Source organism: Melospiza melodia, chromosome 1 (assembly GCF_035770615.1).
Source record: "Melospiza melodia melodia isolate bMelMel2 chromosome 1, bMelMel2.pri, whole genome shotgun sequence".
NCBI lineage: Eukaryota > Metazoa > Chordata > Aves > Passeriformes > Passerellidae > Melospiza > Melospiza melodia.
This window is the reverse complement of record NC_086194.1, coordinates 79,167,568-79,183,886: the sequence shown is the minus strand read 5'-3', so window position 1 is coordinate 79,183,886 and position 16,319 is coordinate 79,167,568. Positions and strand designations below refer to the sequence as shown.

General features: G+C 36.3%; 1 protein-coding gene across 3 annotated transcripts in view; it reads left to right on the top strand.

Annotated features, from left to right (window-relative positions):
- SLC9A3 (solute carrier family 9 member A3) overlaps positions 1–16,319 on the top strand; it is a 52,085-nt gene that overhangs the window by 8,929 nt on the left and 26,837 nt on the right. For all 3 annotated transcript variants that reach the window (XM_063159114.1, XM_063159096.1, XM_063159105.1), the window contains exon 2: positions 15,842–16,144. In XM_063159114.1, the coding sequence (XP_063015184.1) occupies positions 15,842–16,144 (303 nt within the window). The remainder of the gene's footprint in view (positions 1–15,841; positions 16,145–16,319) is intronic.

The following is a 16,319-nucleotide window of genomic DNA, read 5'->3' as shown; positions in this document are numbered from 1 at the left end:
TGCAATGGTCATACATGGATAGACCTTCATCTGCATCTTACCTGGTCAAAGAAAGCAACATTTGTGTATGCAGTTGGTACACTTTGGTTAGCACAAAATTGCACACTACAGAGAAGAGAGGAATACAATGTGATCATATAGTAGCCACATGATCATGCCATCATGAATTCAATAAAGGAATGACAAAGTACCAGAATAGTTTACTCTAAGCTAGGTGCTCTCTGATTAGAGTGGCTTCAATTTTTTGTTATGAATGGCTTTCATTCATATATCACTCACCCTTCTGCCTTCTCTTACCTGAAACACTGTGAGTTTCATCTCTTGTTTTAGCCAAGCCTTTCCCCAGGATGAATTTATATTCTAATGAGAATTATCATTATTACTTGATGGGAACGTGCAGTGAGATCTGTTCACCGGTAGTACCAAGCTCAAGCAGCAGCTAAATGAGTCAGCAGGAACACGTGTAAACTCAGAGGTGGTGTTTGTAGCGTACCCTGTTTCCTACTAATCCCTTTCCTGCACACAAGCTGTATGCCAGAAAAGCACACCTCTGTGGCTCTCCGTACTTATGCAGCTATTACTTCTGCATCTTCGACTTGGAGCACTGGCAGTTTGCAACTTTGTCTCAGTTTGTCCATTTTTAATGGGCTTTTCTCAAGAAGACTGCCTTTGTCCTTCTAAAAAAAGGACCCTAAATTATGGCCATAATGGTCTTCTATTCCTTCCAGAAATAAACTCATTTAGCTAACTTCATTTAACTTCACAAAGCACTGTGAAAACTCTTGACTCTGGATAGGAGGACATTGCAACTATTGAACTGGTATTTTGTCGAGAAGCATTATTGAATCGTAGATAAAGATATTTTGGACTCAGTTGGTCAGATAAGTTGCTATGGATGACCATTAGTGGAGAATAGTGTAATTTTTTTTTCTAAGTAGAACTACTGCTTAAATGCTGTGTTTATTCTCATGCTTCTCCATTGTTTCACTTGCTACCATAGAAGTCATGTAGAAAAGAAATCACAAATAACTTTATAGGCAAAAAAGTATTTGAAGTTGCATGCACAATCTTTCTGGTGTAATGAACTGAGAAAGATAGTCTATGTCTAAAAAAATGAATACTTTTGAACTGAGCAGTGCCCTAATCAAGAATGAAAAAGTATGATAAAAGGTATGAGATGAAGGGCAGAATGGAAGCTACAGATGAGTGTGCTGTTACATAAGCATAAAAACATTGGAATTAGATTGTGAAAGAACAAGAAAAACTGCAGAAGGAATCTCCATATTTACATTCAAAGCCTAACAAACAAATAAATGTATTAATTAATTTCTCAATTTTTGTTGCTTTGGTATGACAAAGAAAAGCATTTGACTGTCATTAAAGGTTTTCTGTTAAAATATTTTCTATTCATTGAAAGGATTTTGTCATAAACTACTGCCTGACAGATTCTATCAAGACTTCTGTTAATCATAATGTCTTATCATGAGTTAGCAATGTAAGATTTTTTGGAACTTTGCTCTACAGAGCTTCAAGGAGATTGCTTTTGCTCTTGGGCAATCTATCCTCAAGAGGACTCATCCAGTAGCTCTCCATGTTATCCTATGGAATACAGGGTATCTGCTGTAAAGGCAACATTTCTTAGAGAAGATGAATAGGCATCAAATTACTGAATATAATTTTTTTTCAGTTCGCTGTCATGCTAAGTATTCTTTCAAATGAGGGAGCCACTTTTCCACCTGCTCCCCGAAATTCTATAAATCTTCTGGGATATTTGAAGCTGGATCTGCCAATTGCTGCATGGAGCAAAGTCTTATGATCCAAAGCAAGAATAAAAGATAGGTTAGTGGCCCACTCAGGCCAGATATCTAAGTGGCTGTGTAGCATCTTTAACAGAGTCTGAAACTTGTACCAGTGAAAACTTACACTTTCTTATGCAATAGAAGTGCCTGGAAAAGGAAGGCAGGTTTTATTACTTTCTCTGTGACAAAATTTAGAAAAAAAGTCAACAATCCTCCAAAATTTTTGTTAGAAATGAAGAATATAAATTCAGAAAATTCAAATTTTTTTAGTATGATAGATATATCACTGAAGTCAGTGAAAAGTAAGATTTTGTAATTCACTTTCCCCCTCCTCTGCTCAAATTAATTCAATTTTCAGACATTCTCTGATTTAAGGGTGAGGTTATTACAATTTACATGAGGTTAAAAAAAAGGACTCACATTTACTGTGGACTTAAGGAGAGCAGCAATTCCTTAGTACACAATACATTAATCTTATTTGAACCTTATGTACCCTAGCCTTTCAGTAAACAGAAGAATATGTTGTTCTCATGTCTTGAATACTTGTACTGAAGGAAATTATAATTAAGGGATAAGCTAAATTTTTTTTGAACCAAAATTATTACTTTCGAGCACTCAATAAGGCATCTTAATTCTTTAGCCTTTCTTAAGGAACACTGCACAGTTGATCTTACTAAAAACCATAATTTTTAAGGCATTTTCACTTGAATAATGCTGTTTGGTGTTTGAAAGTATGAGGATGTAAAAACAGCAGGAGGAAGTATGAAGTTTCCTTCTGTTTATTGTGATTTATGAGTAAAGATTAAAAGCAGTCCAAGATAAATCTGCCACTGCAAGTGGAAATTCAACTTCTGTGGCGGTACTGAAGTGCTTGTGTCAGGAAAGATCCATGCAAATGTAAAGGAGAATGGTCTTACATTTTCCTCTTGCTGCCTGGTCTAGCATGTGTTATTTGTTGCATTTTGGAGGACCCCAATGTGTTGAAAGTTAGTAGAATCTTGTCGATATGCCATCATGTGATAAATGCTTTCTGATTATAGGGAGATGAAGAAGTACTACTGCCAATGGTAAGGTTTCTGTTTTAGTGCCTAAAACACAGAATCCTGGATCCAGCCAGGACAGGATTAATTTTTGCAGCAGCCAGGAGAGGCATAGCGAGGAGGTGATTCTGTATCCCTTAAGTCATTTTCTGGGGAGGTTGGGAGGGTTCCCACTCTGGGCTGGGTTGTGAGGCAGAGGGGAGTCAGGATATTGACAAGGGCTTTCTGTGAGGAGTGGACAATAATGTATGAATCAATGACTGTTTTTCTTTTACTGCATTGGTACTGCTCCTTGCTTTATTTTATTGTTGCTTCCTGGGCTGCATCAAAAGCTGCATGGCCAGCCAAAAATGGGGCAATTCTCCCTCTGCTTTGCTCTGGTGAGAGCCTGCCTGGAGTACTGTATCCCGCTCTGGGGTCCTCAGCACAGGAAGGAAAGGGACCTGTTGGAGCAGGTCCTGAGGAAGACACCCAGAAGACCAGAAGGTGAGAGCACCTTTCCTATTAAGACAAGCTGAGAGCATTCAGGTTGTTTGAGAAGAGAAGGCTCTGGGGACACCTCATTGTTGTCTCTCAGTACTTAAAGGGTGCCTAAAACAAAGACTGGGGCAGAATTTTTAGCAGGGCCTGCTGGGATAGGACTAGGACTAGTGGTTATAAACTAAAAGATTCAGGATACATAGAAAGAAGAAATTACTAGGGTGGTGAAACAGTGGAGTAGATTACCCAGAGAGGTGATAGATGCTCAGTCTCTGGAAATATTCAAAGCCAGGTTGGATGGGTCTTTGAGCAATCTGGTCTAGTTGAAGATGTCTTTGCTCATTGCAGGGGGATTGGAGTAGATGACCTTCAAATGTCTCTTCAAATTGTAACTACTTTAGGATTCAATTGAAGTTTAATTCTTATATATGTGGTAATAAAAGTAAAAAGGAGGCACTACTGTGGATAGTTTAGTAATATTTGTTTCATACTGAATTCTTACTGCTCCCAAAGTTTAATTTCTGCACAGATATTTTTGGGAATATATGCAAAATCTTTCCCATGTTGGAAGGGATCTAACTATATTTTACAATGAAAAGAATCCTATGTTGATATGACTTTTTGCTATATATCATACAATAGAATCATGCTTAGTCTAGGTATGTGGCATTCTGGGATTTTTTTTACTTAGGAAGGGATTTGTGTCTGGTTTCTACCTTTCTTTTTCCTTGTAATACAGAGTCATCTTAAGTACCCAAAATATTTGAGTTGTGAGCTAGCCTTCAAATACAGCTTTAGCCAGTTGTTTTGTTCCTTTCCTTTTTATTTCTCAAATGTGGAAAGTAATGTTAAACTAATCTCCTTGTGAACTTCTTTTTGCACACTGTCCTTTCTCATTTTGCCTGCGCATGCACTACAAAACACAAATGCATGGTTGAAAAAACCAGCTGTCTTACCACCTTCCTACTGCATTTCAAAGCATCAAAGCTATTTTCCAGGCACTAAATTTTGCAGTACAAGGACCCTAATTAAACTACAGTTCCTCCTTCTGCTACCATCATGTACATCACCTCTCAAATGAGATAATGAAGGTATGAAAGTTAACGTGTTACTTAACTGGAGAAACTGTAGGGACAAAAATCAAAAGTCAAGCTAAAGCACATTGAATGATAGCAGTATCTCAGAGCCATTTGCAGGATAAAATCAGAGTGATATAAATTAAAATGCATCTTGCCCTTAAGTCCAAGGGAAAATAAATCACATATCTGGATTTCTGAGCAAATTTACTTCCTTATGGGCAGGAATGAGTGCATTCAATAACAAAGCATGTCACATTTTCTGTTTTCTGTTGACTAACCCAGAAACTTACAGGCTTGATTGGTGAAAATGGTGTTTTCTTAATAGACAGAGTACTGTGTAACTCTTGTAACATGAGAATTGTTTCCTCTTTCTTTCCCACTGATCACCTTGCTCAGTTCTCTACCATATTCTTTCTGACTAGTGCTAGTAATGTTAAAAGAGCTATTTGGTCATGAAGTAAATTCTATCATGTATTCTCCATAATAGTACATGGAGAAACAGGTAAGTGACACATTATGTCTAGAGCATTCTTAAAGACTAAAGTTTTTACGTGCTTCTCCATTTTCTGAAAAAGCTCTTGGATCATAAACCATTTCAAAGCTCTACAAAGATATTTCCAAAGCCCTAATAAATTAGAGAATCGTGGAATCGTAGAATAGTTTGGGTTGGAAGGGACCTTAAAGATCATCTTGTCCCAGGTCTCCTGTGTGGGCAAACACATCTTCCCCTAGACCAGGTTGCCCACAACTGCATCCAGCCTGGTCTTGAACACCTCCAGGCATTGGGAGTCCACAACCTCTCTGGAAACCTGTTCCAGTGCCTCACCATCCTTACACCAAAGAGTTTCTTCCTAGTATCTACCCTCCTTTGGTTTAAGGTAATTTTTCCCTTGTCCTTTCACTGTGTGTCCATGGGAACAGTCCCTCTCCAGCCTTCTTGCAGTCCACCTTTAGCTACGGTAAGGTTGCTATGAGGTCTTCCTGGAACCTTCTCTTCTCCAGCTGAACAACTCCAAGTGTCCCATTCTGTCTTCATAGCAGAGGTTCTCCAGTCCTGTGATCAACTTTGTTGCCTGCTCTGAACTTGTTACAGCAGATCCATGCCCTTTCCTCTGCCAGGGACCTCACAGCTGGATGCAGAACTCCAGGTGGGGTCTCACCATAGCAGAGTGGAGGGGCAGAATGTCCTCCCTTGTCCTGCTGTCCACGCTGCTCTGGATGCAGCCTGGGATACAAGTGGATTTCTAGGCTGTGAGCGCGCACTGCTGAATTGTGTTGAGCTTGGGAAGAGACTTCATCTGTTGTCATTCTGGACAACTTATGTCAATAGGGAGTGTTTATCTTAAAAGTGTTTCTAACTTTTTGGTTAAAAATCTCACCTAGAAAATCTGAAATGACCAAATTTCTGGCGCATATAAACAGTATATTTGAGTTTCTGAAATTTTGTATAGGAGTTGTAGTCCACCATGAAACTCTTATCAAGCTGCTGGAGACTCTCCTCCAACATATGACTGGCAAAACTTTGAAGCTTTTCAGGGCGTGCAGTAGTATTTATTTTCAATGGAAAATAGCCTAGCATGTTTTGTTAATTCTCTCAAACATATTTTCAGTTTTAAGCAAGAGCTACTTGACATATGTGTTTGCTTCATTGGTTTTTTTTTATTTTGTCTGTGGGCATCGCTAGGGAATTTGAATACCATAATGCTTATTTAATTTACTGCTGTAATCAGGAATACTTCCACTGTAATTCCATGCCATTCCACTTGTATTAATTAAAATCTTGCTGGGGTGGAATGTAAGGGGCAGGAAGCAAGCCAGTCTGCCAGTGCCTGAAAAAAAGTACTTTCCTACCCCATGACTTGCATCAGCCTTCATAGCTATTTGCTCTAGCCCTTAGGGTTTAATTATGTACCTCATGCCCTTCCTAGCAGCAACAATCCTTACTATGCCTTGCTGGAAGCAGTACAGGGGAAGACAAAGTCCCTACCATATAAGGACATTTACAGAGTTTCAGCCTACTATTGGTATTCATTAAATGATTTCTTCCTCATCTTCTTTTTCTTCATTTACTGTAGACCTCAGTCAGGGAGAACTAATTCTGGTTTTTATTCAGGCTTTGGTACATCCTTACACAATTTATTATACAACAGAACAACTGGTTCCTATATTACTAGTAACCCATTTCCGTGCAGTTTTTTATCTTTATGAGTGGATGCCAAAAGATTCCCATGAGGATGTCTTAGTTTCAATTAATTTATCATATTAAAATGAAGGTTGAAAGGAAAAAAAAAATTAAAATTCATAGTGTGAAACTCAGCTCTTGCCATTTCTTTATTTAACCCATGTTGCTGGAAAATAGTTCGGTATTTTAAAACTAAAACAATGCTTCCACTGTCTGTCAATAACTTTCAGTGAATCTTTGAAGACTGTTTTAAAGCTGGAGCAGCTGCAATGTATTGCAGTTTAATTATAATACCTTTACATAGCAAGTGAAGCAGTTTTATGATTCTTTTACTGTCCTGTTTTATATCCTCTACTATACTTCAAGGTGTTTCTAATGTGTACTTTGCTCTCATTTTGAAATATTATTTTTGACTGTTCCCATTTTTTTTCAGTGTCATTCAGTTCCATAAGGGCCAAATGCTACCACACTTGCACTGCAGTGGGACTGCCCCTTCAAAAAAGAACTATTTAGCATAATTATGATAAATTGTGCCTGGCTGTTTAAACTTCATTATGTTCTAAGTGCTTATAGAGGTAATAGTTGCTTACTCACACACTTCTTTGAGTTTAGCTCAAGGCTATCTTACTATGTTATGACCTATCACCTGGGAACCTTGACCTGTATGTTGGTTACATTTTTAATTGCTAGGATATTTTGTTAATTGTTCACCTACAGAGACCAGCTACCTAAAATTTCCTCCTTAATTAGCTCATTACAATGCTGTGCACTTTGTAAATGGTGACCATTACATGTGCGACAAATAAAACAAGGTTTCTTGAGCTGGATTAAACCAAACTCAAATGAGTCCTTCCATATGAAGGACTTTTGTGCCTTGCTTAGGAAAAATATGTTCAAGATTAAGTATAAATCATATTAATAGACATGTTCATGTACTATATTTTAAGGCAGTACCAAGATCCAATACTAAAAGTGGATTTTACGTCTTGTACAATATAAGTATATTACATCTCTGAGTTTCTTCAGATATAAAATAGCTTGAATTTTTTTTTCAATAAATCTCTCATTTTTTTCTAGATTGGGTAAAAGCATAAAGTATTGATTAATAAAATAATTTCATGTCTGTCTATGGACTGTTGATACAAGAAATCCTTAAAATCTGTTTTCTTAAGAGATTTTTGTCTGTTGTATATAAACAATTCAAAATGGCAACATCAATTCACAACACTTGCTTTGTTATTGCAAGGTCCACAGAACAGAATCCAAAAGACTATAAAATATGCTATCAGTCCTTTGAGCAGGGAAAAAAGAACTGAGCACACTTTGTTGATAAAGATTAGAAAGGCAAATATAGAATAATAATGATCAGCTTCAGTTCTGACAAGTCTGCCCAAACACTTCCTGGACAAACTTGAAACACAATTCCCTAATGCTTTGAATCTTTGCTTCCACTGAACCACTCTTAAAACACAATGAAAGATTTTTTTTTTAATTTAAATCTAAATTCATCTACAAATAAAACAGGGTAAAATAGTTTTCGTGTAGATAAAGAAAAGATGAGATAAAAGTATGAAACTACAAGAGGATTATTTTTCAGCCACCGGAAGTCACTAGAATTTAGTTTTTGGACAGTTGTTATGCAGGGCATTGGTTTTGCTCTTTTTTAGATTTACCACTACACAGATGTGGGCCTTCCTACTGAAGCTTTCTGATTACTCATTTCTGCAGACATTATCAGTATTCATGTAGATCTGACTATTGTACAGGGAAAAAATATATAGTTCTGATACTAGGGGAAGGTATGCAATACAGTAATAGAAAGGGCAGTTTGACTCAGAGGCCATGACAGGAATTGACATGAGAATGGGAAGGGGAAGAGAGATACATCTGTACAAAGTGAATACAAGGTGACTGTGAGTCACCAGTGTCATAAAGAATCCAGGATGTAACTGAACTATAGATTGTAATAGGAAATTATTAATGCTGTTTGACCCGCTTCTACTATGACTCATGCACAAGGCAATCTATATTTCTGATGGCTCTGAATCCACAGAGGTGAACTCAGATTGAAATAGACAGAACTGAAGACTGAAAAGCAGTGGTTTACTTTCAAAAATCAAAGACAAGCAACAAAACATGGGTTTTTCTCTGCTTATATAAGAGGAAATTAAGGAATTAATATTAGGGAAAACCAGCCAGTTAAGAAAATTGATATCACTTCTGCAAAAGAAAAGGAACATAAAATACCTATGAACAAGTTCAGGCTAGAAATCAGAATGAAGTCTCATCAGAATGTGATAAGGGCTGGTGGTATACCTTCACACAGACTTAGCTGGGGCAATAATCCTCTGAGATGAGGATCAATAATTATGATGGTGTGGCAATGAAGGTCTGGATAAACAGCCAAATAGCCCTTCTAGTATTTGGTTCTTAATGAGAATTCCCAGATACTCTGTGCAGGCTGCATAAGCAGCTGTGATTACTTGAAAGGTGTGTCTATGACTATGTAGGTAATAAATGCTATGTTTGCTAAAGTAGGAAACTCGGGAAGTCAAGTCATGTAGGATATGTTAACAAAAAGATCCAGTACAACTGAGGTCAATGCACTGAAGGATGCAAAACTGTGAAAAGAACAAAAATTACAAGGATAGAACAGAAAATGGAAGACCTGAGATTATAAAGAAATCATGTATAGCATGTGCAGGAAGTTTATTGGGGAACTAGTAGGTGGGTATGACTCTTGAGAAGTAAAGGGAGTCATAATAAAAGATAGGAGAATTATAAACAAGTAAAACTTCTTAAACAGAAAATGGTATCAAAAACCTTCTCTTAGTAAAGAGTGGAGTAAGTAGAGATTAGATTTATCAGCAAAACTTCTGGAGAAATTTGAGATTAAATTGGTAGTATAAATAAAATTGCCCAATAAACAGAAACGAAAGTAGTATTGACAAGAACTACTTTTAGAAACTGCCAACATGATTAAAACTGAAACCAAAAATGGTCATTATTGTTAAGCAATTTTCTAAACTGTTGCTATGGGGAAGTTTGCTAAGGATTTTATGCTGTCCATTTATAAGAAAAATTCACTGTTAGACTGGATGAGGTGATGTGCATGACATACACTGCCCTCAGTGTCATGAGAGGACCACAGCACACACCAGAGGAAGCTAATTAAACTCAGTGATTATATGAGATTCTTGGTAAACCAAGAGTGAGAAGTAATTTTAGAACAGTGAGTGCTCAGCTGCTTTTTAGATGTCAGGGCTCCTACTTTAATGAGAACCAATCTCCAAACAATCTAATCTAATCTAATCTAATCTAATCTAATCTAATCTAATCTAATCTAATCTAATCTAATCTAATCTAATCTAATCTAATCTAATCTAATCTAATCTAATCTACATTAGTCTGTTAAAGGAGTTTGCAGACTAAAAAAAACAAAAAAACCCAAACAAACATAGAAAATACACAATTGTCTCTATCTCAGCATCTACACACAGTTCCTACACCATGAATGCTGCAATCTCTTGCAGGGGTGTGTATTGGCTGTATGTATTTCTACAGCACTGCTGCTTCTTTCTTGGTGCGGCAGATGCAGCTGGTCGGTCTGAGCTGTGACCCACTATGTGGCTGCAACTAAAGTGTGGGGCTAGGGAGCAAGAGCATGCCCAGGGATCCATGACTTCTAGACATGGGAGAAGCAAAATGATCCTTTCTTGAAAAGGCATACTGTATATTATATTTTAGAGGGTTTGGCCATGTCTTAGTCTCGTGGACCAACATAATAGCAATGGATTCTTTTGACCTACATTATGACCAACTAGAGTTGATACAATTTAGGTCACAAACTGGTATTTGACTATACTTTAAGCTATTATACAGGCAAGATAAACCAGATTTTTCTCCAGGTATGCTATAGGAGTTTTTTTTTAATATTTTTTGGGGTGTTTTTGTTTTTGTTTTTGTTTTTGTTTTTGTTTTTGTTTTTGTGTTTGTTTGGTGTTAAATAATAACATATATCTGCAGAAGGCACCACTGAAAAATTGCAAAAATGGTAGAATTTAACAGTTTTTGAATTGAATTCCTTTATAATGCTAAGGAGAATGTGAACAGGTACATAAGGTAAGATACAAAAATTTCATGCTTGCCGGTCAGTTTCCAACTACTGGAAGATATTTAGAGGGAAGAGTTCTCTTTGGGCAGAATATTCTTCTGTGTGATTTATTATGCCATGTCTTAAGAAGGTTCTTGTGCTATTAAGAAAAATCTTATTGTGTGCTGCCTTGGAGATCCAGTTATTTGCATCTCTGAAAAGTAAAGAAGTGCTAAGGAGCTTGCTGTGTTTTGCTCTCACTTTGGTCAATGGCAAGGGTTTTCACCAGCTGCAGAGAATCAAGTCTTGGAGCTCGAATTAGAAGCACCCATGGCTTGATGAAGTATGTTAACTTCAACTTAATAAGTGAAAATAAAAAGTCAAAACTGGAAAACAGGCTAATAAGGGAGTGTCAGTGCATATTTGAACCACTACTAAAAATGCATGTGGGAGACCTCATGCCTGCCACTAACCCTGATAGGAGTAGCTTAGAAAATGTTTGTGGATTCATATCTATGCTTTCACAGAAACTATGGAAACTATGAGAGGCTAATCATATTTTAATTTTCTGAATTATTTTATGTGTCCTTGGATTTTATCCTAAGATACATGGAAAAAAATAATCAGAGAATTATCATCACTATTATAGGTCAGTTCTTGATTTCTCTGGATGACACATAGTGTACTGTACACGTGTGGTAGGTTTGTGATTCACTGGAACAGTAATACTAGCTGCAAAAATAATTTCACTGTTTTCAGAGACTTGAATTTACACTATCAAATTTAATAGAAATGTAATTATTCATTTGAAATGACTGCATAAATCCTGAAATTTATCAGTATTTTAAATAGGTACTTTTAGATTTTTGTTTTTGCAGTGGTGTATTTTCAAAAGGTTGCAAATCTATCTTGAATTGTTAATTTTGGCTGGCAATAATACAAAAAATATCCTAGCTCTAGCTAAATTAAAACATTTCCTTTGATAAGAAAAAAATCAGTATTGATTAAAAATAGGTTTTGTTAGAGATAATTTAAAAAAAGAAGTGAAAACCCTACTTCAGAAAATTTTTTACGTGTCTACAAACATTACAACTTGAAGATGAATTGTACGGTATCTCTTCTTTATTTTGTTTAAATTAATTTTTTCTTTCTTTTAACCAGTCTTCCTGACTTCATTTCTTTAAGTGAGAAAAAGCTTATTCTGTTGAATCACATCTTCCAAACCAGTCACAGATGGCCTTAGAAAGCAAGAGATAATTCACTGAATGCTATAAATTCCACTGAAGGATTTAATCTAAGTTAATGCATTTATAAAAGGCAATAAATGTCAATTTGCTTCTTTAAGTATGTTTTATTATTTGTGTCAAAAGAAAGTGGTTCCAGCCACCACATCACAGATTGCTAATTTGTTTTGTCGTTCTCATCAGATAGTGTAAATGCCACAGACCCTTTTCCTGGATCTCAAAGGAAGCATCTGAAAAAAAATCACAGGATGTTTATACTGTGCAACTGTTTCTTAATTTTGTAGAAAGCTTCTAATTTGATGACACTCAGCTTGAATTTAAACCCAGTTTACCCAGTAGCCAGTCCAACTCACTTTCAAACCAGGTGTAGCATGTACTAGAAGTGAGGCAGTTGTTTAACTTTTTCTTTAATGCTGTATCTAGACATAGGTAGAAGAATTCCAGATGCTAAATATTAAAAAGTTAAATGTTAAAATTTATTGATCACAAAATTGTCCTGTGCACAGTTATTTCTTTTATGCCATGAACTGTCTACAGGTGTTCTTCCTTTACCCTTTCCCTCATTAAAATATATTAACAGCGGTGAAAGTAGACAATTTCATCTCTGGGTCTGTAACAGAGCACTTTATCTGAGCAGCACTCCTTCCTGATAGCTGAAACTTCTTTCACATCAGAATCAAACTAAACTCTTTGTCCATTAGGAGTTTACAAACCTTACCAGATTATATTTTCCTCCTCAGTCAGGTGAAACACCTAGTCATGCTAGACATTTAGGTGTAATTAAAGCTTCCAGTTCTACTTTGTCATAGGGACACTATTTATTTTTTGGGACAGTTTTTGGATCTCTTTTAGACAAGTAAAGGCAAACTTTATGAAACAGAAGTGCTATCACTGTGTGAGTTTGTAATACTCTCAGAATATATCAGAGAAGTTGCTTCAGAATAATGAATTACAAAAATAAACATTAAGGAATGAATTTGGAATTAACCTATCTCTATCAAATTCCACAAATGGAATAACTACTCATAATGTACAAGCTTGATTAAATATATTTTTTACACATAGCCAGAAAAAAAAAAATCAATCTGTGTAGGTACAAATATGAGCTGAAACGTTAATCTAAGTTCCAATTGCATCTCAGTCCAAAGCTATTTTATTGAATTTCATCAGTTGTGGTATTTTCTTTTTATTTATTTCTATGCTTATAGACATATTTCCGTTAATCATATAGCATGCTATCTGCCTGAAGAGTTAGCTAGGCAATTATCTTAAACCAAATACAGTCTGATTTTTCAGATTTTGCTTGGGCCATATACAAAAATGAAAAGAGGCTTCTCTAGACCCCATTCATGCAATAACTTTCCTGCCCATGGCCTGCATTCTTAAAATAACAGAGTAGAAGAATTTATTGCTGATAGTATTAAAATCTGGCACAGAGAGTCAGTGGATTGGAGTTAAAGGGGACCAAGACAGATAAGACAGAGCTGATTCACTGGGAAAATGCAACTTTTAGGAGGAGACAATGTTATAACCAAAATCAGATTGGCTTCCCAGCATTCAAAACTGGTTTTGGTTGTAAAGGGGAGAATTCTACAAAATACGAAATTTTAGCTGGATATTGTTTTTGTTTTTTTTTTTCCAAATGCCTAGTTTTGAAAAGTCTTCACAGGTTCCTTTTAAATTTTTAACTTTAACTTCTCGTAGTCATGGCTTATCTGCTAATGTAAGAGTAGGAAAAACAGACTTTGGTTAGTAAGACTAGCTCAGCAACATTCATTTTCAGGGATAAGGAGATAATCCCTCTCTGTGAGGTGATAAATTAGTTGATAATTCACTGACTGGAAATTCAAGGAATCAAGAATGACTAGTGGGAAGGACTTTTGAGAAGCTAAATGCCTCAATTTGTATCCATGGAATAGTAGCTAGTTTATTTTTCTTCATTTAATTTCCTCTCTCTCCTTCTTTTCTAGTGTAAACCCAAGGGATTTTATAACAAAGAGAGGAAACTTGACAGAAAAACCAGTGTTTGTTTCTGTGAAGTGTCATTCATCTCTTCATTACATGACACCAATGACATAGAAATCTGGCATGGTTTAGTCAGCTTCACTAAATGCAGTTTGCTTTCATGTCTGATTGCATTTGTATTAATCCCACTTTTTAGCTGTGTTCCAACATGTTTTCAAGTCTTGTCTGCAAACACTAAGGAACATCTACATTCATGCTCATTACTGGCATAGGGAGGCTGTGGTCACTTTTATGTTTTCTATTCTGATGAGACCATGAAGGTTCTATAGCTTAAGGAAGCACATTATTGTGGGGCTGCTGTAATGATGGATGGTGCCTGTGTGGATGCAGCCAAGGCAAAAGCTGCCAGTTTAGCAGTGAGGCCCTTAAAACACTCTAAAAGGTAACTAGTAAATGTTTGACAAGGACAAATACTTGGATGGGAAGAAAAACAATGCTCTCTCAGTAAAGTAACCTGGTCTAAGATCTCTGTGTGGTCATTGGAAAGATTCTTCCACTATGGCTTAAGAGTCTGGAATTCTAATGATGGATTTTTGTCCAAGCTAGTTCTTAGCTAAATTGTGTTAGCATAGTAACAGCTTCAACACAGTTGATGTTCAAACCAGGAGAAACTTGGTGGCTTTTGCTAAAATTTTTTTCCTGAAGTGTAACTCACATTTTCAACACAAAGCTATGTAAGTAAAGCCATATTTATTGGATCAGTTTCACAAAGTACCAGGGTTCAGGCCATCTGAGGCACATCATTACTTAAGATAAACTGAAGGACAAGCTTACAGAAATCCCAAGAAAGTAAATTAAACCACTCGTCCTTACTTATTATCAAACACTTCTGCCTCTTCCTCCTATTCTATGTTCCATCTTTCTTTGTAGACTTGACTTCTCTCTGTTCTTCTCTCTGCTTTTTTATTTTCTTTTTATCTGATACTTATCAAATGCACTATAAATATATGTTGCCACATATGTTTGCAGTCTTAGTTGTGTTTCTGTCACCTTGAACAGTTTGTTTTTTCTGTTTGGTTGTGCCATCTCTCTGTCTCTTTAGATTTGCTCATGAAGCTCAGTAATTTTCCCTCCTTCTAATCATTGGCTAGTTTATACAGTTTGACCACACCATGCTGTTACATGTTTTACTGTAATAGACACCATATATTCTTTGTCTTACAGACTATTATAATATACAAATTTTGTGACACCTTATACAAAAGAAAGCAGCCTACTGCAGAACCATTTAGCACAAATACATATTTGAAGGAACCACCAAAGCCTCAATTCCTTCAGAAAACTTCTGAATTATAAGAAATCCTTATTAGGGATGTCTTGAGGAAAAGGCTCAAAAGGGATCTCCCATCATAAGCTTCAAATTTTTCCTGCCGCAGGTGACATTATCAGAATATTTACACATTTAAAAAGAGTTGTCTTGAAACTAGTTCTTGCAGCCTTCGTATCATATCTTCCAATAAGCCTGTTAATAAACTGATAATTTTAAAAGATAATAATTAGGAGGCTGGATGTTTATTTTTAGTTACAGAAATAAACCATAGTATCATACATTTCCAGGACTTCTCCATTGCTTTTCAGCCTTTCACTTACTGCTTTGCACAGACTATCATCTTTCCCTAAACAGATCTAGTTAAGAGAAGATAATTCAATGAAGGATATAAATGTCATGGAATATTGGCTTCATATAAGTTAAAATATGCTGGATAAAATCTGAAGATCGACTCCTTTTTTTTTATTCTATAAGTGTCTGTTTCCCAAACATTCCATGCACACTTTTGCGTCTAATGACAGTGAAAGCAAAAAGATTGTGTGTATTCAAAATTGCCAGCTAACAACATTAGTTGCTCAAATTGTTCCTCCATTTCATTTCTGACTCGCTGTTTTTGTGTTTCCTTGCAGTTTTCCACTTGTCCCACAAAGTCACTCGTGTGGTTCCAGAAAGTGCTCTGCTGATTGTCCTTGGTCTTTTCCTTGGTGGCATTGTTTGGGCAGCAGATCACCTTGCCTCCTTCTCCCTGACACCAACTGTATTTTTCTTCTATTTGCTGCCCCCCATTGTTTTGGATGCTGGATATTTTATGCCAAATAGATTGTTTTTTGGAAATCTTGGCTCCATCCTTTTGTATGCTGTCATTGGGACAGTCTGGAATGCTGCCACAACTGGTTTATCTCTCTACGGTGTCTATCTGACCGGAATAATGGGTGAGTTTGATCTGTGAAGACAATTATGAATGCCATTGCATATACTGTTAGGTGGGTGATAAGTTACAATGTAACAACTCTTTCTAGCAGAAAAAATTATTTTAATGGGAGCAATTTGTGATATCTTTATCAAATTTTAAAACGACATTTTAGGGAAAAATCTTCCCTAACAAAA